The sequence below is a fragment of the Tursiops truncatus genome, assembly GCF_011762595.2.
Source record: "Tursiops truncatus isolate mTurTru1 chromosome Y unlocalized genomic scaffold, mTurTru1.mat.Y SUPER_Y_unloc_2, whole genome shotgun sequence".
NCBI lineage: Eukaryota > Metazoa > Chordata > Mammalia > Artiodactyla > Delphinidae > Tursiops > Tursiops truncatus.
Window position 1 is genome coordinate 376,315 of NW_022983137.1, and position 25,430 is coordinate 401,744.

Sequence of the window (25,430 nt, forward strand, 5' to 3'; positions counted from 1 at the left end):
CCCATCCCAATCCCTGGAAGCAAAGACTGTGCCCTGTCACACAACTTTGTACAAGTTGCAGTAAAACGAAGCCTAAGTTTTCTTACTTTTCTATCGGAAATGGTCAGTTATTTGATAAATACTCAAACACTTATGGGAATTCATTTCATGAGTTAGTTTACCAAACACATTGTGCTGGAACTGACCCCATGAAAAGTTCTTTTGGAATTTGGCCTACAATTTAATATTCTGGGAATTTAAAACCTTCAAGAGAAAAAGACGCGGGGAATCTCTAATCCAAGCATGTTGTAATTACTAAGGGATAGACATACTAAAAGTTTTGGTCACAGAAGGCATAAACTATAAACTAATAAAAGGGATATTCTTTTTGAGTAAAAACAAAAACTAGCTAATGCCCTTTTTTGTTTTGTGAGCACCGTAACTAAGATGAAGTTAGACTCAAATTTACTGTCTACTCCTGTGACCCTCCCCCTCCAAAAAAAATATTAAAAATTTAATTTGTCTTATTACGTACTTTCTGGCCATTAATTGAGATGTAATTATACATCTCGATTACATTAATTGAGATGTAAAAAACGGGTTTTGATAGCAGCTATCAAAGCAGTATTTTCAAGCATTATTTAAAGGATGCTTTCAGGTTTAGAGTTAGCCTTCTTTGTCAAAAATCTTCACAGCTTCATCAAAAACTTCATCAACAGATTTAGAAGCATCTATTTTCTTGACTTTCCCCATTTCTTTATATGTCAATAATTGGCTTTGTTAACTGAAGATAGGTTTGAATTATCTTTTCCGAGCTGTTTCTGTTGTCATCATTCCTATCCACTACTTTTCCCCTCTCAAGACATCATTCAATACAGTTCTTATTATTACAGTCAAAAAAACAAAACAAAAGATACATTAGCCTTACTATCCATGTATGTATCCATGGTCTTTTTTTCTTTTTTTTTAAATAAACATTTTCTGCAGTTTGAAAATATGCCTCAGTGTATTTTTTTGCTTTGGTCATTTTCCCTGCTTGGTGTTCTCTGAGCTTCCTGAATCTATAGTCTATTGTCTCACATTAATTTGGGGGAAATTCTCATTCATTATTGTTCCAAATAATTCCTGTGCTCTCTTCCTTTATTTATCTTTTGATAGTATAGTATTTCTTTATCTTTTGTTAGGATAGTAACACATTTGTTAAACCTTTGCTAGTTGTCCCACAGCCTTGGATATTATGTTCTTTTTTCCCCCATCTTCCCTTTTTAGGGGTTTTTGAGGATTTTTTTGATAAATCCTCTATCTCAGATACCGTTTCCTTAGCAGTATCTATCTAATCTACTGCGACTCTCATAATTTTTGTTATAGTGTTTTTGATCTTTAGCATTTCTACTTGAAATTGTTGGCCTTCTATATCTCTGTTTACATTGTTTTTCCATTCTTGTATGCTCTCTACTTTATATATTACATATCCTTAGCATATTAGTTGTACTTGTTTTAAATTTCCTGATGTGATAATTCCAACATCAGTGCCACATCTGTTTCTGATGCTTGCTGTGCCCCTTGCTTCTTTCTCTCTCTCTCTCTTTTTTTTTTATTTTGGTGTGCCTTGTAATTTTTTCTTGGTATCTCGACATGATGTACCATGTCGAGTTAAAAAGAACTGCTGTAAATAGGCCTTTAGTAATGGGGTAGCAAGGTGTTAGGGGAGGGAAAAGTGTTCTGTAGTCTTATGATTAGGTCTCAGTCTTTTTAGTTAGCCTATGCCTTTGCAAAGTGAATTGCATCAGAATTTCTCAGTTTTCTTCCTTCTAGGTTGGATAGGATGACTGGAGTGGGCTGGAATTATTTTTCTTACTTTCCGGATTGTTACGACCAGAATGCTCTGGGGTATTTAAAAATTGTTCTTTTTCCCATTCTTTGGCCAGAAGCTTGTGGAGCTTTTTCTCGGGTTAACATGTGGCAATATTACTGGGCCCCTAGAAGAAAGTCTTGGAGTATTGTGGGGCTCCTCGTTTGCCTGGGAGCCCTGGATGTTTAAATCTCAGGAATGTCTGCCGTGAACTTTTGTACCCTGACACTTGTTTCTAGGGTTGATTCTCTCCGTGAGTGTCTGCTTTGGTAATCTGTGACTTCTTGTGTTAGCCTTGCTCCTTCAAATTTTTTTGTAAAAACAAATATTTTAGTCAGTCCGTTCTCAGATGTGTTGTACGCAGTGATTAGCATATATAGTAGTGTCTTTTAACCACACATTTGGTTATCTTGAAATTATTATTATTATAATTTTATGATAATACTTGAAAAAGCAAGTTTTTCTCATTAAGTCTTGTTTTCTCTTAACTCTAGTTATTTTCATGAAAGGATATTAGATGTTTTTGGCTTTATTGAGAAAATGTCTGAAATTCATAAAAATGATTGTTGAAGATATGAAAATCCTCAGTGTTACAATACTTGTGTACAATCTGCTCTTCCTTTCGTGTAGTGTAATATTCTTATTTTACTTTGACTTTAAGGCAGTGTTCATTCCTAAGTGTATTTCATTCTAAACGTTGTCCCTTGGGAACTTTAACAAATAGTTCAAAGACATTCTTATTCCTTTGGAATCACGATGGAGTTTCCTGTTGTTCTTAGTTTTAAAGAATGTCCCCACTAATTCTGATGTGCTTATCTTAGCGGTTTCCAACCTTTTTGACACCAGGGACCGGTTTTTTGACACCAGGGACCGGTTTCGTGGATTTTTCCACGGATGGGGGGTGGGATGGTGGGGTAGCAGTGGTCGCAGATGGTTCATGTGGTAATGTGAGCGATGGGGAGTGGCACGTGAAGCTTTGCTTGCTTTTCTGCTGCTCACCTCCTGCTGTATGGCCCTGTTCCTAACACGCCAAGGACTGTACTAGTTCACAGCCCGGCGGCTGGGGAGCCCTGGCTTATGTGACTTCCTATTTACCTTTTTGCCTTATGTGCCTTTTCTTATGTGCCTTTTTTTTAGGCTGACAGGAACTTCTTTATGTGATTCCAGACTTTTTTGCCTTTAGATGGTTAGGGAGTGTGGGAATAACCATCTTGGAATTATATTGAAGCTAGTAGCCCAAGATGATATTGATTATGTGAAAGAAAGCACCAGAAACAAGGGTTTATTACAGCTCAGGTTTTATCTTTCTGCAAAGTGTTGGATTTTGAGAAAATTCATTATAGTGTGTAAAAACAGACTTAGAAAATTTTCATGACATTTGGTTGATGAGGGAGATCAAGTGAATTAAAGTAAGTGCCAAGGTTTTACATTTTTCTAAGTGCAAGGATGAGATTTGATGATGGTTTATATACCTGGTCTCCTGTAGGTTATTTATTTTTCCATTATAATTATTATTTCCATAGGTGATTAACTTGGTAGGGCATAAACTTTAAATTGTTTGCTGTTTATATAACTGTTTGTGGAAAGGCAGGTATGATGGGCAGCTTGTATTAAAATATTAAAATCTGTGTTGTAGCTTTTTAAATAGGACATAATTGGACTAATAACTATTTTCCCTTTTTCAGCATTATCTGCTTATCAGAGATACTACAGTTTACAGTCTGACTACTGGAAGGTTAGTGCACCTTTGAATACCAATTTTGTTATTTTGGGGCAAATTATATGAAATACTAATTCTAAGTAAGGAACATGGAAAGGGGGAGAAAGGTATTTTGTGCCAGCTGTTTTGTGTGAAGTATATTGTTCGTAATTAGTATTTTTCTGACTAATTAAAAAGACATTCTAAGTGTGATACTTTAATAACAAAATCAAGTAAAAAAAAATCTGTTCCTTTTTTAAAAGTGTGTAGCTGGGAATAGATGAAGGATGCATAATGGTGATTTTAAAGATGGGTGAATCAGGCTAAAAGGCTATGGTTGTATCTCTGAGGAGAATTAAAGTCATCCATGTTAGAAAATCTATCTAAGTAAGAATGGAGTGTAAGGATAAATTATCCACTGTTTTATCTTAATTTAAGCAGTAAAGTTTAACTAGCTAGCAGATTAATCTTTCAATGCATATGTGCTTTCAAATATGATACAGATAGCTAAATAATAGATTGCTTTTCAAAACAAATTTATCTTATAATAGGATATAACCTATAATATCCGTTCTATATATCACTTCTATGAGAATTAGTTATAGGTAGTGTTATGTTACCTGCAAAGAAATTTTAGGTTACCCAAGGAGTTTGAAAACCCATGTGTTGACCCCTAATGTAACTGAAATTGTTGCTGGCTTTTGTGAAGTACTTGGAGTGGAAAGAAACAGTTAAGTATGAAGGTTTATTTAATCCAGAAACATTCACATAAGTTTATTTAGATTTACTACTATTCTTTTTTTATAACAGTATTATAGAAGTATGATTCATCTACCATAGAATACACCCATTTGAAGGGTACAATTTAATTATTTTTAATATATTCACAAAGTTTGTGTATCCTTTACCACCTTTGATTTTAGACTATATAAAATATTTTTATCATACAATAATGAGAACAAGTATTCTCTCTCAGTCCCCCATGATCCCTTTCTTAAGAAAGTGTTCATTTACTTTGTGTTTCTGTATGTTTGTCTAGTCTGGACTCCTTTTTTCACTTAGTGTTTTCAAGGTTTGTGTCTGCTGTAGCATGTATCAGCAGTAGTACTTCATTCCTTTTTAGAACTATAAATTACAATTTATGGATATTAATTTTATTTATTCCGTCGGTTGATGGACATTTGCTGTCTCTCCTCCTTGGCTATGAATCATGCTGATCTGAGCATTTGTGTCCCTGTTTTTGTTTGAAGACATATTTTCATTCCTTTTGGAAGTATACCTCAGAGCTGAATTTTGCTGTGCTGTTAACTTTTTGATGATCTGTTAAACTAATTTCTAGAGTGATTCCACCATGTTACATTCTGACTCATTGTAGGAAGACCTAATTTTCTCCGTATTCTTGCCAACATTTGTTCTGTCTTTTCTAAATTCCACCATCCTAATGGGTGTAACATGTTTTCTCACTTTAGTTTTCATTTTCATTGCCCTTATGACTAACAGTGTTAAAACATCTTCTTGTTTGTTTGTTGGACATTGGTGTTTGTTTGTTTTGAGAAATGTCTATTCAGATTCTTTGCCCCTTTTAAATTGAGTTGCAATATTATTTATATATCTAGTTGACTTGCTGATGTTTTCTTATTCTCTAGGTTGTCTTTTTTTCATGTTTAATAGAGTTCTTTGAGGCACAAAAGTTTTGTTATGAATTCCCATATAGCTTTTTTTTTCTTTTGTTGCTTGTACCATATATCCAGTACCAATCCAAGTCATAAAGTTTTATCCACATTCTTCTTTTAAAGGTTTTGTAGTTTTAGCTCTAACTCTTATGTTCTTGATCATTTTAAGTTAATTTTTTTGTGTGTGGTGTAAGGTAAGGTTTCAACTTTATTGTTTTGCAGGTGGATATGTAGTTGTCCTAGCAGTGTTTGTTGAAAAGAAAATTCTTTCCCCAACTGGATGATCTTGACACTGTTGTCACCAGTCTTGGCCACAAATCTGTTGGTTTATTTCTAGACTTTCTGTTCAAAGAAACGGAAAACAGTTTATTTCTAAACTTTCGGTTCTGTTGATCTTTTATGCCTGTTTTTGTGTTGGTACCACACATGAAAAACTATTTTTTTTAAACTACTTGTATCTTTGAATGTAAATTTTGTCTTGTGGATAACATATAGTTGAACCATATTTTATTATAAATAGAATTATTTTCATAATTTCACTTTTAATTTTTAAAAAATATTTATTTATTTATTTTTTGGCTGTGTCGGGTCTTAGTTGTGGCATGCGGGATCTTTCATTGTGGTGTGTGGGCTTCTCTTTGGTTGTGGAACGTAGGCTCCAGAGCGTGTGGGCTTCCTAGTTGCATCATGTGGGCTCCACAGTGTGTGGGCTCAGTAGTTCCAGGACGCAGGCTTAGTTGCCCCGCAGAATGTGGGATCTTAGTTCCCCGACTAGGGATCGAATCTGTGTCCCCTGCATTGGGAAGCAGACTCCCAACCACTGGATCACCAGGGAAGTTCATCACTTGACACTTATTTCTATCTTTTTAAACATTTATTTATTTAACTTATTTATTTTATTTTATTTATCTTCGTTGCTGCGCACGGGCTTTCTCTAGTTATGGCGAGCAGGGGCTACTCTCCCGTTGCAGTGCGTGGGGCTTCTCATTGCGGTGGCTTCTCTTGTTATGGAGCAGGGACTTTAGGCTTGCGGGCCTCAGTAGTTGAGGCTTACGGGCTCTAGAGCGCAGGCTCAGTAGTTGTGGCGCATGGGGTTAGTTGTTCCACTGCATGTGGAATCTTCCTGGACAAGGGCTCGAACCCATGTCCCCTGGCATTGGCAGGTGGATTCTTTTTTTTTTTTTTTTAACATCTTTATTGGGGTATAATTGCTTTACAATGCTGTGTTAGTTTCTGCTTTATAACAAAGTGAATCAGTTATACATATACATATGTTCCCATATCTCTTCCCTCTTGCATCTCCCTCCCTCCCACCCTCCCTATCCCACCCCTCTAGGCGGTCACAAAGCACCGAGCTGATCTCCCTGTGCTATGCGGCTGCTTCCCACTAGCTATCTACCTTACGTTTGGTAGTGTATATATGTCCATGCCTCTCTCTCGCTTTGTCACAGCTCACCCTTCCCCCTCCCCATATCCTCAAGTCCGTTCTCTAGTAGGTCTGTGTCTTTATTCCTGTCTTACGCCTAAGTTCTTCATGACATTTTTTTTTCTTACTTTCCATATACATGTGTTAGCATACGGTATTTGTCTTTCTCTTTCTGACTTCACTCTGTATGGCAGACTCTAGGTCTATCCACCTCATTACAAATAGCTCAATTTCATTTCTTTTTATGGCTGAGTAATATTCCATTGTATATATGTGCCACATCTTCTTTATCCATTCATCCGATGATGGGCACTTAGGTTGTTTCCATCTCCGGGCTATTGTAAATAGAGCAGCAGGTGGATTCTTAACTGCTGCGCTACCAGGGAAGCCCTCTTAGCTATCTTTTATCAAGTTGAAGTTTCTTTCTAATTTTATTCAGTTATGTTTTTTTAATCATGAAAAGGTGATGTGTTTGGTCAAATTTCTTTTTTTTTCTTGCGGTACACGGGCCTCTCACTGTTGTGGCCTCTCCCTTTGCCGAGCACAGGCTCCAGACGCGCAGGCTCAGTGGCTATGGCTTACGGGCCCAGCTGCTCCGCAGCATGTGGGATCTTCCCAGACAGGGGCACGAACCTGTGTCCCCTGCATCAGCAGGCGGACTCTCAACCAGTGCGCCACCAGGGAAGCCCCTGGTCAGATTTCTTTTCTGTGTCTATTGAGAATTTGATTCTTAGTTTGACTTACTGGTTATTCAGGAGTGTATTCTTTTTTTTTTTTAAGATGTTGTTGGTAGGTGTTTATTTTATTTTGTTTTATTTTATTTTATTATTATATTTTTTTGCGGTACGCTGGCCTCTCACTGTTGTGGCCTCTCGTGTTGCGGAGCACAGGCTCCGGACGCGCAGGCTCAGCGGCCATGGCTTTCGGGCCCATCTGCTCCGCAGCATGTGGGAATCCTCCTGGACCAGGGCACGAACCTGTGTCCCCTGCATCGGCAGACGGACTCTCAACCACTGCGCCACCAGGGAAACCCTGGTAGGTGTTTATTAATTAATTTATTTATTTTTGCTGGGTTGGGTCTTCGTTTCTGTGTGAGGGCTTTCTCTAGTTGTGGCAAGTGGGGGCCACTCTTCATCACGGTGCGCTGGCCTCTCACTATCGCGGCCTCACTTGTTGCAGAGCACAGGCTCCAGGCGCGCAGGCCAGTAGTTGTGGCTCACAGGCCTACTTGCTTCGCGGCACGTGGGATCCTCCCAGACCAGGGCTCGAACCCGTGTCCCCTGCATTAGCAGGCAGATTGTCAACCACTGCGCACCAGCAGGGAAGCCCAGGAATATATTCTTTAATTTCCACATTTTTTTTCTGATATTATTTTTAAAAATTTCATTTTGTTTTGTCCAAAGAACATACTTCATATTATTTCAATTCATCTTTTACTCAGATTTATTTTGCAGCATAATATTTGTTCTATCTTGGAGAATGTTTAATGTGTATGAGAGGAATATGTATATTCTGTTTTTATTTGAAGTATTCTCTAAATATTGGTTAAGTTTGGTGGGTTAAAGTTTTGTTTAAGCTATCTATTCCCTGTTTGTGTTCTTTCTCTCTGGTGATTCCATCTACATTGAATATGAGATAGAGCCTCCAGTTACTGATGAATTGCTTATTTTGGGGGTCATTTTTATAGGTTTTGTGTCATATGTTTTGTTGGATGCATGTATAAGAGTTGCTATGTAATTTTGGTGGATAAATTATTTTATTTAAATTTTTCTTCCAACTTTATGGAGACATAATTGACCTGTGCATGTATCACTATGTCTTTAAGGTGTATATAGCGTGTTGATGTGAAACATTTATACACAAAGCATTTGAAACTGTAGCGTTAGCCAACATTTCCATGTCACATAATTATTTTTATTGTCCTGCTTTATTTCTACTAACGTTCTTTTGGTTTTGAAGAATTTTGTTTGGTAGTAGTATAGCCATTCCAGAATTTTTATTTATTTGTTTAATTTTATTTTTGGCTGTGAGTCTTAATTGCGGCACGTGGGATCTTCGTTGAGGCACACATGATCGTTCGTTGAGGCGCTCAGGTTCTTTGTTGCAGTGGGGGGCTTCTCTCTAGTTGTGCTGTGTGGATTTTCTCTTTTCTAGTTGTGATGTGCAAGCTTCAGGGCGCCTGGGCTTTGTAGTTGTGGTGTGTGGGTTCCAAAGCGCATGGGCTCTGTAGTTTGCGGCACGCAGGCTCCCTAGGTGAGGTGCAGGAGCTCAGTAGTTATGGTGCGAGGGCTTACTTGCCCCGTGGCATGTGGGATCTTCATTCCCTGACCAGGGATTGAATCTGTGTCCCCTGCGTTGGAAGGTGGATTCTTTACCACTGGATCACCAGTGAAGTCCCCAGAAGTTTTGGAGTTTTTTTTGTGGTACGCGGGCCTCTCACCACTGTGGCCCCTCCCGTTGCGGAGCACAGGCTCCGGACATGCAGGCCCAGCGGCCATGGCCCACAGGCCCAACCGCTCTGCGGCATGTGGGATCCTCCCGGACCGGGGCACGAACCCGCGGACCCCCAACCACTGTGCCAGCAGGGAAGCCCCCCAGAATTTTTATAATCAGTGTTTTCATGATTCATTGCTTTTCATCTTTTTATTTACAGTCTGTGTTTTTCAATCTAAAGTATGTCTCCTGAAGACAGCATACAGTTGGATCTTTTAATTTTATCCAGTCTGATAATTTGTGCACTGATTATTTAATCCAATTTTGTCTAATGTTACTATTAAAATATTGCATATATATCTGCCAATGTACTTCTTTTGTATGTCTCTTTTTCTTCTATTTTTGCTTTACTGCATGAAACAGATTTTTAAAATTAATTTCTTCAAGTATTTTCATTATATGTTTTTGAGTTATTTTCTTAATGGTTGCCCTAGTGCTTACCATGTATATATCAAGTTATATGACTTTACCTTGATTTATACTAAACTAGTTCCTATGAGATATAGAAATGATACTCTTAATATGACATTATGTACTTGCCTTCTTTTATTTGTTGGACCTTCAGCAGTTAACATTGTTATGTATGTGTGTATGAACTATGTAGTAGTATGTTGTTATAGTATTAATTTATGTAATTTGTTGAGGTTTAAGAAAAAAAGATTGTATGTTTGGCTTTTGTATTTTAGCCTCTTAAATTCCCATATCTGTTTGTCTTCATTTGTTCTTGACCATCTTGAGTCTTTTCTGTAGTCCAGTATAGCTTTGTTCCCAGCTTAACTCATTGTTCTATCATTAAGTTATATTACTATATATTAATTGGCATAATAATAGTTATATGGAGAGCTGGTTTTTAAATCAGTTAGAAGGAAGGAAAGAAAAGAAATATGTATGTGGTCTGCTGTGTCCCATACCTGTATAATTAGATGTTAAACCACCCTCCCCGTACCCCCGTTTTTTGGCTTTGAAAACCTGACATGGACACTTGTTCTAAGCCTAAAGAACTTCACTAGAATTTGTTGTAATATTTATTGTAAGGTGGGTGTGTTTGAAGTGGATTCTTTCTCTCTTATAATCTACAAATATTTAGCTTTCATAGTTGAAAACTCTGCTAGGATAGAAAGTTCTTGGTTGGCAGTTTGTTTTCTTTGAGCACTTTGATTATGCTAGCCCACTGTCTTTCACCACCACAGTATCTGAGGAGAAATCGGCTTAATCTGATTTGGTTTTCTGTTTTGTTTTGTAAGAGAGTTTTTTTCTCTTGCTGATTTCAGAATTTTCTCCTTGTGTTTGATCTTCAACATTTTCTACAGTGATCTGTCTCTGAATGTCTTTTCATTTATTCTTCTTGAGTTTTAGTTGTGCTTACTGACATACAGATAAAGTTTTTCCTGAAATTTGGGAAGTTTTTAGCTGTTTACTATTGAAATATTTTTTTCCTGTCTTTTCTCTTTTCTGGCATTCCTACATATGTTGGTACACTTAATGGAAAGCGCATAGCACAGGCTCTTTCCCCAGCCACATCTGTCATTGTCCAACAGGCACATGACAGAATTTTAATGGAGGCAGAGACAAAGTGTTGCAGGTGTTCAGCACCATGGGCTTTCACTCACCAATGCCAGTGCCCAGTCTGTCAGCAACAGACAGTAACATTCAATTCCTGATATGGCATCATTCCCTAAGGTGTTCATGTAGCTTCTCAGTGCCAGGTTGATTACAGTGGACTGCTTACATCATGAAAGAGTCAGGAATTTATCGACACTGGAATAGAAATTTGCTGGCATACCAATTTGCCTTTCCTGCAGACAGTGTTTCAAAACTGACATCCGTGGATTTACAGAATGCCTTATCTAATATTGTGGTAATCTACACAGAATTGCATCAGAGTAAGGAACTAACTTCACAGGAAAAGAAATACAGCAGTGGACTCCCATGTTATGAAATTCAGTGACGTTAATCGTGTCCCCCATTATCCTGAAACAGCAGCTGGCTTGATAGAGAAGTGAAAGGGCCTTTTGAAGACTCAGTTACAGTGCCAGTTATGTGGCAGTGTGTTGCAAAGCTGGGGCAGGGTTCACCAAGAGATTTATAATGCTCTGAATTGGTGGTGTTTTTCTAATAGCTAGCATTCATGGGTCCAGCAATCAAGACAGTGGAATTGGGAGTGGCACCCACTATTACCCTGGTTATCCAATAGCAGCATTTTTGCTTTTTGTACCTACAACTTCATGCTAGAATGACTGAGAGGTGTTAGTTCCAGAGGAAGGAATTCTTCCACAAGGTGACAAAAATAATGATTCCCTTGAAGGGGGCATTAAGATTATTAAATAGCCTTTTTTCATTTCATTTTCATGCCTGTGACTCATCAGGCAAGCAAGGGAGTTATCTTGCTGGTGTTTTTATAGTTGTTGTTTGTTAGTTTTTCAAAGGAGGATAAGAATTAAAGTGGAAAAACATTGTTTTTCAGTGCTGTTGCAGTTGAGGAAATGATATTCAATGTAGAACCGGGGCCAGTTCTGAATATAGCCTGAGCAAGTAGGAATTTATTGCCAAGGAGCCCTGTAAGGGTCAGCCTTTGGAAAATTACTAAAAGAAATAACAAGGCAGTTTGTGCTAAGCCATCCTCATCAAGGTGAGTAGTGGAGTATGAGTAACCCCGATTAGATACTGCGTGTTTCACATACAGAGGATGAGGCACTTTTGCTAAACCCACTTAATGTGGTTCTTGCAATTTTAGAAGGAAATGTGCAGATGTGCTTAGGCACAGGTTCCGGAATCTGACCTATAGTTTGTTAGTTCCCACTATTGTTTAAAGGAGTGAAGAGACATTCTTCTTTCTTAGAACAATGTTAGTTCATTTCTTGTTCTATAGCCTTTTGTACATTTAGGACCAACTGAATAGTCTGTTGAGTAACGGTAATAGAAGTTCAGGGCTAGGCAGCAAGCATTTAAGGAGGGGCGAATTTATGTGAAAATAACAGAAAAACAAAGAATAAATATTAAAAACCCCATTTCTGATTCCAGAGGACAGTCAAGATCTGTAGATGATGGACTCAAAGCATCAGTAGATGGTAGAGTGTGGACAACAGGGGCAATACATAGAATTACTGGTTTGAATTGTGATGACAAACTTTATGAGAGGACCAGTCAGTTTGTTCATTAATGATCTGTTATGGTAATATTCTTGAAATTTATATGATGTCGTGTCACATCAGCTTTCAGGGCTCTGGGTAAAAGGCTTTTCAGTTCGTAATTATTCCAATTATTAAAAGGGTTTTCAGTTCGTAAACAGGGAGTATTTCTTTAACAGCTAATTGTTAAGGATGGAATGGAATTTCTCCATTTCTCTCAGAATGGAGAAAATTTGGAAGCACCCATTTAGAGAGGTGTAAATTGGAGGTATTTGTCAAGGACTGGTAAATATGCAAGACTGAATCCAAAGGTCACATTATAGTTTTCCATTGTAAACATATTTTTCTCACCACCTATTTTATCAGAGAATCAAGGTCAGAATAATTTGTTTACAAAATTAGTAGTTTCATTAAATTTTGCCTGATTATTTTTTTTATAAACAACAGACTTTTTTTTTTTTTTTTTTGCGGTATGTGGACCTCTCACTGTTGTGGCCTCTCCTGTTGCGGGCTCCGAACGCGCAGGCTTAGCAGCCATGGCTCACAGTCCTAGCTGCTCCGCGGCACGTGGGATCTTCCCGAACCGGGGCACAAACCCGTGTACCCTGCATTGGCAGGCAAACTCTCAACCACTGCACCACCAGGGAAGCCCGGATATTAGCCTCTTATCACGTGTGGTTTGCAAAATTTTTCTTCCACTCCATAGGTTGCCTTTTCATTTTGTTGATCATTTCTGTTGTTATGGAGAGGCTTTTTGTTTGTCTGTTTGATGTAGTCTCATTTCTTTATTTTTTGTTGCTTGTGCTTTAGGTATCATACCCAAAAAAAGCATTGCCAAGACAGCTGTCTGGGAGCTTTTCCCCTGTGTTTTAATCTAGGAGTCTTATGGTTTCAGGTCTTTGTTTTAATCTTTAATCTGTTCCTTTGTTTTTGTGAATGGTGTAAGATAGCGTTCTAGTGTTCATTGTTTTGTGTGTGAATTCTAATTTACTTAGGACCACTTATTAAAAAGTTATGTCTTTTCTCCATTGAGAATTCATGGCTCCCTTGTCAAAGCATATTACCTGACCATATATGCATGGGTTTATTTCTGGACTCTTAATTCTGTTTCATGAGTCTGTGTATCTGTTTTATGCCAGTATCATGTTCATTGATTACTGTAGTTTTGTAATATAGATTGAAATCAGGAGAGTTGGTATCTCCAGCTTTGTTCTTCTATTTTTGGATTGTGTTGGTGATTCAGGGTCTTTTTTTGTTTCATATGAATTTTATTGATTCTATTAATGCAAAAAATGCCACTAGAATCTTGATAAGGATTGAAAGGAATCTGTAGAAGGTTTGGGTAGTGTGGACATTTTAACATGTTCTTTGTATGAAAATGGGTATCTTTCCTTTAATTTGTGTCTTTTCAGTTTCTTCCATGAGATTTGTATGTTTTCAGAATATAGATTTTTCAGCTTGTTGGTTAAATTTATTCTTAAGTTTTTAAATTGTCTTTGATACTATTATGAATGTAGTTGTTTTCTTTAACAGCTAATTGTTAAGGTATAAAACAACTGAAATTTGCAGTTGATCTTGTATGCTGCATCTTTACTGAATTCATTGAATTTTCTTTCTTTTGGTGGTGTTTTTATGACTCCCTATGTATAAGATCGTCATTTGCAAACAGGGAGTATTTTATATTTTCCTTTCTGATTTGCATGCCCTTTTTTTTTTCTTACTTGAATATTCTGGGTAGGATTTTCAGTACTTATGTTGAATAGATGCTTTTCCTGATCTTAGAGGAGAAGCTTTCAAATTTCACAGTTGAGTATGATGTTAGGTCTTGTTATGCCATATATGGCCTTTATTACGTTGACATATGTTCCCACTGTATCCAGTTTTTGAGTTTTCATCATGAGTGGATGTTGAATTTTGTCAAATTATATTTCTGCATCAGCTTAGTTGATCATATCATTTTATTCTTTGCTTCTGTGAATGTGGTATGTCACGTTTATTGATTTGCATATGTTGAATCAGCATTGCATCCCACGGTCAAATCCCACTTGGGCATGGTGTATAATTCTTTTAATGTGTTGTTGAAATCAGTTTGCTGATACCTGGTTCCGAATTTTGTTATTTATATTCAACCATGGATTTTAGTCTATAGTTTCCTTTTATTGGTAGTATCCTCTGGCTTTGGTATCAGGGTTATTCATAAAATAAGATTGGAAGTATTTTTTCATCTTCAGTTTTTTGGAAGAGTTTGAGAAGAGTTGGTATTAATTCTTTAAATCTTTGGTTGACTTCACTAATGGAGGAGTCTGTTTCTGGGTTTTCTGTCTTGGCATATTTTTTTTTTTGGCATATTTTTTTATTACCAATTAAATTTCCATACTTATTATTGGTCTATTCAGATTTTTTATTTGTTCCTTGTTCAGTCTTGGAAGATTGTATTTATCTGTTCTCTAATCTTCATTATTCTCATTCTTCTCCTAACTTTGGACTGAGGTTGTTGATCTTTTTCTGTTTCCTTAAGGGGTGAAGTAAGTCGTTTGAGATTCTTCTTTCATCTCGATCTGAGACTTTATTAACTATAAATTTATGTCTTAGAACTACTTTTCCAGTGTCAGGTTTTTTATATGTTGTGTGTGCTTTTGTTGTCTCAAGATACTTTTAAGTTTCTCTTTTTAAAAAATGTTTATTTTTTTTTTTTTTTTTTTTTTTAAAAATGTTTATTTTATAATTTAGTTTTATAGTTTTTTGGTTGCAGCAGGTCTTCGTTGAGGCATGCAGGATCTTTTGTTGCGGGGCGTGGGTTTCTCTCTAGTTGTGGCGCCCGGGGCTCCAGGGCACGTGGGTTCTGTAGTTTGCAGCACACAGGCTTTCTGGTGGAGATGTGCGAGCTCAATAGTTGTGGTGCATGGGCTTAGTTGACCTGTGGCTTGTGGGATCTTAGTTACCCCAGCAGGGATCAAACATGCGTCCCCTGCATTGTAAGGCAGATTCTTTACCACTGGACCACCAGGGAAGTCCCTAAATTTCTCTTTTAATTTCTTCTTTGATTCATTGGTTGTTTTGGAGTGTGGTGTTTAATTTCCGTGCACTTGTGAATTTTTGTTTTCTTCCTGTTACTTCATACCATTGTGTTCTGAAAAGATACTTGGTATGACTTTAGTGTTCTTAAATTTATTAAAGAATTGTTTGTTCCCTAGTATGTGATTTATCCTAGAAAATGTTCCATAGGTGCTTTAGAAAAAAATATATATTATGCCTTTGTTGGATGGGACATTTTTCATTTGGCTTATACAGTTATTCACATTCACTGTTTCTCTATGGAGTCTCTGGATGATCTAAATGCTGTTGAGAGTAGGGCACTAAAGTTTCTAACTTGTGTTGATGTTTATTTTTACTATTAAGTCTTTTGGGATTTGCTTAATATATTACTTGCTCCAATTTTAGTGTAAAATCTGTTTTGTCTGTTGTAAAAATAGCTACTGCTGCTTTCTTCTGGTTGCCATAGTAATATTTCTTTTTATCCCTTGAGATTCTTCTAGGCAGTATGTCCTTGGATCTTGGTTTGTTTGCTTGTTTTTTTAATATTTATTGTCTTTTGAGTCGAGAATTTAATCATTTCCACATAAAGTATTTATTGATAGGTGAGATTTACTAATTCCATTTTAATGTTTTCTGATGTTTTGTAGTTCTTTATTCCTTTTTTTCTATGTTGGTGTTGGCCTTTGCAATTTGATAAATTTTTCTTCAGATATGCTTGGATTCCTTTATGACAGTCTTTTAGATAACTGCTACAAATTTTTCCTTTGTGTTTACCATGAGTCTTAAAGTATTTTTTATTTGTAACATTCTATTTTAACTGATAATAATTTAATAGTAATATAAACTTTTCACTTTTACTTATTCCATTAAAGTTTTAAGTTGATGATGTTACTTTACATATTTTTAGGTTGTATATCCAATAATAAATTATTATAGTCATTGTGTTTTGTTGTTGTTTTGGTCGTACCACACGGCTTGCAGGATCTTAGTTCCCCAAGTAGGGATTGGACCCAGGCCCCAGCAGTGTAAGTGCCAGGTCCTAACCACTGGACTGCCAGGAATTCCCTAGTCATTGTTTTTTAACTTAAAATTAGACTTATAAATTAGTTACACACCACCATTACAATGTTAGATACATGGATTTTTGACTTACATATTTACCTTTACCAGTGAGTTTTAAAATATACCCATATGTTTTTACAGTGTTAAATACCATCCTTTTATTTCCTCTTAAAAATTCCCTTTAGGATTTCTGGTAAGGCAGTGTTGATGAGCTTTATTAGTTTTTGTTTGATTGGGGAAATTATCTCATTATTTGAGTATTATTTTGTTTCTAAAGGACAGTTTCCCCCTCTCCCCCCAGGTAGAGTATTTTTGCATATAGTTATCTTGGTTGACAGTTTTTCTTTAAGTATTTTGAATATATTATCCCATTCTCTTCTGGCCTGCCAAGATTTTGATAATACATCCGCTTATAGTCTTGCTTATGATGTGTCACTTTTCTTATGCTGCTTTCAGAATTCGTTTTTGTCTTTGACTTTAACAGTTGTAATGTGTGTTGGTGTGATTCTTTTGAGTTCACCCTACGAGTCTTTTGGACCTAAGCAATTAGGATATCCATTTCTCCCCCAAGATATGGGAGGTTTTGGGCCATTTTTCTTTTACATGTACTTTTCTTGCCTTTTCTTTTTGTTTTATGTTTCTGGCATTCACAAAATGTGAATATTGTTTCCTTTAGATGATGTCTCGTAAGTCCTCTTGGCTTTTTTAACTTTTTTTCCAATTACTTTTCTTTTTTACTCCTCCAGCTGGATAATTTCAAAATGACAGTCATCTGGTTAACAGATTCTGTTTTCTGCTTGGTTGAGTGTGATGGTGAAATTCTCTATTTAGTTCTTTAGTTCAACTAGTGTATTTTTCATTAGAAGACCCTTAAAAAAAAATTTCTTTTTTGAATTTTTTGTTTTCTTCATTATTGCTTTCCTAGTTTCATTTAGTTGTCTTTCTGTGTGTTCTTTTAGTTTAATAAACTTCTGTAAGAGGATTATTCTGAATTATTTTGTCAAACAGCTCACAGTCTCTGGTTCTTTTGGCTCAATTATTGAAATTTTAATGGTTTCCTTTGGTGGTGTCAGTTTCACCTGATTCTTCATAATCTTTATACTTTGCACATTTGAGTGATGGTCTCCTTTTCCAGATTTATCTGGTTTTCTTTGTCAGAGGCAGTTCACCAGTTAGCTCAACTTGGGATTATAGACAGGTCAGTTTACAGCCTCCTTGGGCAGGTGAGGCTTGCTATATGAGGTTTTTGTGTGTGTGTTGAGACATTGCCTAAGCTCTGAGGTTAAGAGGTCACTCTGTCTGTGAACCATTGGATAGGAGTGTTCGCTTGATTTTCTGCACATGTGTAGCTGTAGAATGGGCTCCTTGGTTGCCTGGATTCTCTGGTCAGGTTTATCGATAGTGTGGGACATGGTCCTGTACTCAGTTTTTGGTTAGGTCTGCGAATTTGCTTCCCTGCATGGTTTCCTTGGCCGTTAGGGCATGATGGTTGGACATCCTAATCTGACAGAGCTGCCTACCAGCTTCCTTGGCCAGACAGGACTGCTGCATTGGTTATCCAGATGTGCAGTGCTTTTGGGTGAGTTCTGTGCTCAGGCGCCATCCTAAGTGGCTTGTAAGATGGGTGACACATCTTCCTAAATGTTGTGGTTAGAATTCCTGATTAGATGAGACTAGGGCTGTACTGAGCAGTAAGTGGAACTATGAATCTGCCTTTCTGCTCAGACAGGGCTGGTATGGCTTGCTGGCTAGGGACTTTAATCAGAACTGTGCACCAAGTGCCTTGGCCAGTTGGAGCCACCAGCTTTTTCTAGTAGTGCACAGTTACTTGCTGGCCTCTTTGCTCAAGTGCTGTTGTAAGTACTGTTGTAGGATGGGCTGTGCAGTTTCCCAGATTATGTGGTTGGGTTTGCTGATGGTTGGGGCTTGGGGACAGAGCAGGGCATACTGTGAATTAGCCATGCCTCAGCTAGGTGGTAAAAAAAAGTCTTCAAAGCTGGCAATGTAATTGTTTGGGGTCCTGAATCAGGCATAACTGTGAGCTGAGTTCACTCGTCAGGTGTGGCCATTGGAGTGGCTCTGCAAAATAAGAGTCATTTTCTGGGCTCTCTACTTAGCACCCCTACAAGGGAAACTTGTTCTATCACGATTTGAGTGCTATTAAGCCCTATCCCTCAGTCATATTCTGATCCCCGCTGGTTAAGCAGTGCATAGTCTTCTTGCCATCCCCATGAGGCAAGACTTCAGTGCATGCTCTGGATGTCACTCATCATGCTGGGGGAGCTGGATATCCACCCTGGACTCTCCTTTGCCCACTGGAGGGACCATAGGCCTGACAGATCCCTCTTGGTATGTTGCTGTGCTAGTTTGGGAGAGGGGCAGTGTAGTCAGAGTATAGCTGGTCCTCTTACCCTTCTAAGACATCCTCTTGGTGTTTGAGGTCCAGGGATGTGTGTCAGTCTTAGCCCCATGTTCTGGGATTTTCATAGTGTTGTCCAGAGTATTTGTTAGTTGGTCTTCTAGTGAGGGGGACTGAAGTTGGGAACAACCTGTGTTGCCATCTTGGTGATGTCACCTCAGCACCACTTACTGTTACCCTTAGTGACCTGCTAGCAAATTTAGCTTCCTTTCCCCATGACCTTATGCTTTCCTGGGAAAGAGATGAGGTGTTAGTTTCAAAGGGAGGAATGCTTTCACCAGTAGACACACCAATGATTCCATTAAACTGAAAGCTGAAAGTTAAGAGTGCTTCCTGGTAATTTGGACTCCTTATGCCTCAATTGGAATCAACAGGCAAAGAAAAGAGTTTCTTTTCTGGCTGTGGTGATTCATTCTGACAAGTAGAAAGGGGAAATTGGACTACTGTTGCATAATGGCCATAAGGTAGAGGGACTGCACAATGGCCATACAGGAAATTCCTCAGGGCATCTCTTAGTACTACTGCTCCTTGTAATTAAGGTCACTGGGAAACTGAAAAACAATCCAGACAGAAGTAGTAAATACACCCTTCAGGAATGAAGGTTTGTATCACCAGGTAAACAATTATGACCAATTAAAGAACTTGCTCATCAATTACTTTACAAGTCACCCCACCTCCCCTCCTGCCCTGATCTTTCTCTCATATCATGAAGTTCTGTTTTTCTGGAGATCCCTTAAGTATGACAGTATTTTACCCTTTCAAGTGTAATGTACAAATCTTATTCCAATATAACTTAATTTTACTCTTTTTAAAAATGTCTTTGTTTTCATTGTATCTACATATTAGCAGACAATTTCATAGGTTTTCCTTGCCACCATCATACATATTGTATGAAGAACTGAAGTTCAATGGTTGTAATTATGGAGTTTGGCAAAGTTTTTTTAATGGACTTGACTAAATTTTAGGTTTAACTGGCCACATTTCATTTCTGTCAGGTACTCTTCTTTTTCAAAAATTAACTTTTGGCTGCGTTGGGTCTTCATTGCTGTGCGTGGACTTTAGTTGCAGCGAGTGAGGGCTACTCTTCGTTGCATGCGCAGGCTTCTCATTGCAGTGGCTTCTTTTCTTGTGGAGCATGGACTCCAGGCACGCAGTCTTCACTAGTTGTCTCACGTGGGATCAGTAGTTGTGGCTCATGAGGGCTAGAGCACAGGCTCGGTAGTTGTGGCGCATGGGCTTAGTTGCTCCATGGCATGTGGGATCCTCCCGGACCAGGGCTCGAACCCATGCCTCCTGCATTGGCAGGTGGATTCTTAACCACTGCGCCACCAGGGAAGTCCCCTCTTCATCTTCCTCTTCTTCTTCTTCTTCTTCTTTTCTCCTTCTCCTTCTCCTTCCTTCTTCTTCTTCTTTTTTTGCGGTATGTGGGCCTCTCACTGTTGTGGCCTCTCCCGTTGCGGAGCACAGGCTCCAGACGCACAGGCTCAGCGACCATGGCTCACGGGCCCAGCCACTCCACAGCACGTGGGATCCTCCCAGACCGGCACACGAACCCATGTCCCCTGCATCAGCAGGCAGACTCTCAACCACTTCCCCACCAGGGAAGACCTTCTTTTTTTTTTAATAAACTTGTAAAAATATAAAAACTGTTGTTAGCCCTGCAGCTATGCATTAAAAAGACCGTGAGTTCGGTTTGGATGCTGTACCATTGTTTCCTGATCTTTGCTACAGTATATATACTTACAAATACATCATTGATTTCCCTTTTCTTTGAAAAGTTAGCAAATTTCCTTGGTGTCTTTCTCTTTTTCCTTAAGAAATTTGTTATTTTATCTTGAGAGTAGGTGTGCCACAGGTAGTACTTGTGTGCTTGTGTAATAGACACTTCCTTGTTCACAGAGATCCCAAGGGATACATAATTGTAAAACTCCATTGATTCTCAGAGCTAGGTGGTCCTTGGAGTGGCAGCCTTAAAAACTGGGGCACTAGATGTGTGGTCCAGACGCTTTGTTTTCACTTCCCAGGTAGAAGCTTGGAGTTGGAGGTTATCTCAGGATTTTAAGAGGGGGTATGGTGGGAGTGGGGCTTATTGCGGGAGTGTGTCTTAGCCTTTCCCACCCATTTCAGTATTTTCCATTGCCCAGTGTGTAGGAGATGCTCATTTGTGGATTTCGCTCATGGAGTTAATCCATGTGGTTTTATATGTGCTCTGATGCTAACAGTAGGATAAGCCAGCAGCCCTCCTATCCCTTCATCTTGGTGACATTCAGCCACTTTTTTTTTTTTCTCTTCTAGCTGAGCCGTGTATCTTGCAGGTTCTTAGCTCCCCGATCAGGGATTGAATCTGGGCCTTTGGCAGTGAAAGCACAGAGTCCCAGCCATGTTCCCCGCCCCTCGCCCCTATATACACATTGTATATAGGTTGATGGTAAACCACATGAAACCATAATTTCTTTTTCTTTTTAAGGCATTTAAAAAAAACATTTTTTTATTTAATTTTGGCTGTGTTGGATCTTTGTTGCTGAGCACGGGCTTTCTCTAGTTGCGGTGAGCGGGGGGCTACTCTTCGTTGTGATGTGCGGGCTTCTCATTGAGGCGGCTTCTCTTGTTGCGGAGCACGGGCTCTAGGCGCGATCGCGCTCAGAGGTTGTGGCGCACGGGCTCTAGATTACAGGCTCAGTGGTTGTGGCACACAGGCTTAGTAGCTCCGCGGCATGTGGGATCTTCCTGGAACAGGGCTTGAACCCGTGTCCCCTGCATTGGCAGGTGGTCTTAACCACGTGCCACCAGGGAAGTCCTATAATTTATTAATTAGGGTTTGTGATAGACACTGACACAGACTAGGCATATTTCAGAGATATTAGGGGTTCACCCAGACCACTGCAAGCAAGCAAATACTGCAGTAAATTGAGTCACACTAATTTTTTTGTTTCCTAATGCTTAAAAAAAGTTGAATTTACACTGTACTGTAGTCTTATTGAGTATGCAGTAACATTATGTCTAAAAAGACAATGTACATACCTTTATTTAAAAATACTTACACTGTAAATCAACTGTACTTCAATAAAAATAAATCAATTCAGTGTAGCAAAAAATAAAATCAAATAAAGGTAAATAGATTAACAGTAAAATAAAAAAAAAATAAAATAGTTGCTGAAAATGATCTGAGCTTTCAGTGAGTCATAATCCTCTTGTTGGTGGAGGGTCTTACCTTGATGTTGATGGCTGCTAACCAATCAGGGTGACGGTTGCTAAAGTTAGGATGGGTGTGGCAGTTTTTTAAAGTAACTCCACAATGAAGTTTGCCACATTGATTGACTCTTTCCTTTCACAAGGAGTTTCTCAGTAATATGTAATGCTGTTTGATAGCATGATGTTTTACCTACAGTAGAACTTTCAAAATTGCAGTCAGTTTTCTCAGACTCTGCCAGTGCTTTATCAACTAAGTTTATGTAATATTCTAAATTCTTTTTTGTTATTTCAGCAGTCTTCACAGCATTTTCACCAGAGTAGTTTCCATCTCAAGAAACAGCATTTTTTGTTCAGGCATAAGGATCAACTTCTCATCTGTTCAAGTTTTATCATGAATGACAACAATTCAGTCACATCTTTAGGCTCTTCTTCTAAATTCTGGTTCTCTTGCTATTTCCAACTCATCTGCAGGTATTTCCTGAACTGAAGCCTTGAACTTCTCAAAGTCATCCATGTGGGTTGGAATCTGTTTCTTCCAAACTCCTGTTAATGTTTTGAGCTCTTTCCATGAACGTTCAATGTTCTTTATGACATCTGGAAAATTTCTCCTTTTCTGTAGGCTGTCTTTTCATGTTTTTAATTGTTTCCTTTGCTTTGTAGAAGTTTTCAAGTTTGACATAGTCCTATTTGTTAACTTCTGATTTTGCTATTTGTGTTTTTTGTGTCATATCCAAAAAACATGGCCAAGACCAAGGTCAGGGAGCTTCTTTTCTGTATTTTCTTCCAGGAAATTTTATGGTATCAGACCTTATGTTTAAATATTTGATCCATTTTGAGTTAACATTTACAAGTAAGATAGGACTACAATTATAGTATTTTGCATGGGCTTATCCATTTTCCCCAGCATCATTTTTAAAGAGGTGAAGAGTCTGTCCTCTTACAGTTGGGCATTCTTGGCTCCCTATGAAACATTAGTTGACCATAAATGTGGGGGTTTAATTCTGATCTCTTTATTCTGTTCCATTGGTCTATGTGCTAATATTTTTATACCAGTTACCATACTGTTTTTCTTAGTGTAGCTTTGTAGTATATTTTGATGTCAGGAAATGTGATACCTTCACCTTTGTTCTTCATTCTCTGGATTGCTTTGGCTATTTGGGAACTTTGTGGTTTCACAGAAATTGTAGGAGTTAAAAGTTATTTTCATTGTGGGCTTGATTAAAATGAACTGATAATATTTCTCCAAGTTGTTTGGCCTCTGCATTTCGTGTTGGCTCATGACTTCGTTGTTTCTTTTAATCATATTGTAAGATAGGATAGAATTTTTAGAACTAAAGAACATTTTATGTATTATGTTTCTACTTAATAACATAAAGTAGACATAAAAGCTTTTAAATGGCGCTTTTTTTTTTTTTTTTTTTTTTTTTTTTTTTTTTTTTTTTAAACAGAATGCTGCCTTTTTATATGGCCTTGGTTTGGTTTACTTCTATTTCAATGCATTTCACTGGTAAGTTGACTTACATCAGATGTTTTTCCACTGTGTGTGTGTGTGTGTGTGTGTGTGTGTATGTGTATGTAGGAGAAACACATAAAATATTTAAATGTCAGTAAACACTCATTTCATTAGTTGTGTATTACCTTTGTAGGTTCAAATCAAGTTCAGCCCTCATTCCCTCCACTCAGCACATTTGCAAACACCTCTCAGTAACTAGTAACTTGATTATAAACTCTCAATTTTCCCACAATAGGAATAATGATGCCTCCTTCAGTGTTGAGGATTAACAATGATAGTAATGTGTAAGATTTTGTATAAACAGTAAAGTATAGGAAACTTTTTTGGTCTTGTCCTTTTTTTTTCCATTTGAGTGCTATGAGAATTCAAAGGAAAGTGAGTGAGTACACCACCAGTGTTTGCAGCCATGTCCTGTAGGTCATTCTGAATGTTAATAGAGTCCTTAAGTATCCACTGACCAGTATTTGATATGGTTTCCCAAATGTGAATGAATATTCAGCTTTTAGTTGTATGACTTTTCGTGTATATTATTTTTCTTACTCCTTGGCTTTTTGGGAAGTTGTTTATGCCATGTTCAGAAGTACTGCATTGTTTGTTACATGAACTTGTAGGTTATAGATGTTACAGCTTCATTTTATGAACTGTGTATTTCTTTGAGAGATTTTAAACTTAAGTCAACTTACCTTTTGTCTTGAATGAGGACAATTTTAAGGTCCCTGTGAATTTCCTAAAAATCCTATTCACAGAACTCACTATTCTGAACTTTTAGAACTAGAAAAGGTCTTAGATATCATTTTGTTTTAATTTTAAAATTTTGTTGATGGGGGAAATAAGATGTGTTCATTTTTATTTAGTGTTATGTGAACTATTTAGTAGTGGAAGCAGGCCTCATGTTCAGGACTGCAGTCTAATAATTTAAATCACATTCCATATTTAGAGAAAAGAAAGATTTTCTTTCTTCTTTTTTTTTTTGAATGAAACTATCACTGGCATTGGGTCATGGACTTGTGATCACTTACAAATGGGAAGAGGACAGATGATTACCGAAACCAGTAATAGGAGTTATAAAGTTTGTAGGGAGATGTATTTAGAAATAAGGTTATAAGTTTTTCTAAATGGAATAATTTATTGTACTTCGCCTTATGTCAAGATGGAAAAGTGGATATTTAAAAATCATTATTTGCAGTTGTTGTGCAAATAGATACAGTCATTTCAGCTAGCCAGAACAAATTTAGGTGAAATCCAATATAAGGCTGGGAACAAAGAACTATACATTTTAGATACAGAGAAGTGTGACTAATATTGAACAGTTTTCATGTAGTTATAACTTTTGAGCCCCCTTAGATTGAAGGTAGGAATGTGAAATCAGGAAGGAGATAAGTCTATAGATTGAAAATATTAATTGCTTGATATGTGTGTGACAGTGTTGAGTTAGTTGTGTGAAAGATGATTTTAAATTTTAATAACTCATCTGTAAATGATATGTCTATATTTCCCAGAGAAAATCTTCCTTTCAGAATAGTTGTTTTGCAGTAAATGTGTGTATAACCACAGCATTTGACAAGTAGGATCTTAACTGAAGTAACTTACTAAAGACATGTGGTGTGTTGCTTGGTACTAAATTGTGATATGACTGTTATCTGCATCTTTCTATAATAAAAAGAGAATTGACTTTGGAAACATTTACAGTCCTAAATAGTGACCTCTGAGGTTTTTACAGTATAGAATAATTGAAATTCAAAATAGACTTTTTTTCTTTTTTTTCTGTCTCTTCCAAGCACTTAAATATATTCAGAGTATATCCAGCGTATCTGGATTTTCTCCACTGATAATAAGGACCTGTTAAAAAGACAATAATCAAGACAGAATAGAATTAGGACAAAAGTAGGCAAATGAAGGCAGAAGTAGATTAGAGAAGTCAGAAGCAGTCCTGTAAACACGGGTCCTTGATTTATGAT

The 25,430-nt window shown here is 37.6% G+C and overlaps 1 protein-coding gene across 13 annotated transcripts in view; it reads left to right on the forward strand.

Moving 5' to 3' along the window:
* Positions 1-25,430, forward strand: part of LOC117310661 (lysine-specific demethylase 6A-like) — a 165,273-nt gene that overhangs the window by 40,998 nt on the left and 98,845 nt on the right. For 11 of the 13 annotated variants that reach the window (XM_033850369.2, XM_033850368.2, XM_073799792.1 and 8 more), the window contains exons 4-5: positions 3,517-3,566; positions 23,408-23,466. In XM_033850369.2, coding sequence (XP_033706260.1) covers positions 3,517-3,566; positions 23,408-23,466 — 109 coding nt within the window. The remainder of the gene's footprint in view (positions 1-3,516; positions 3,567-23,407; positions 23,467-25,430) is intronic. The other 2 variants (XM_033850365.2, XM_033850367.2) reach the window with 1 other exon arrangement.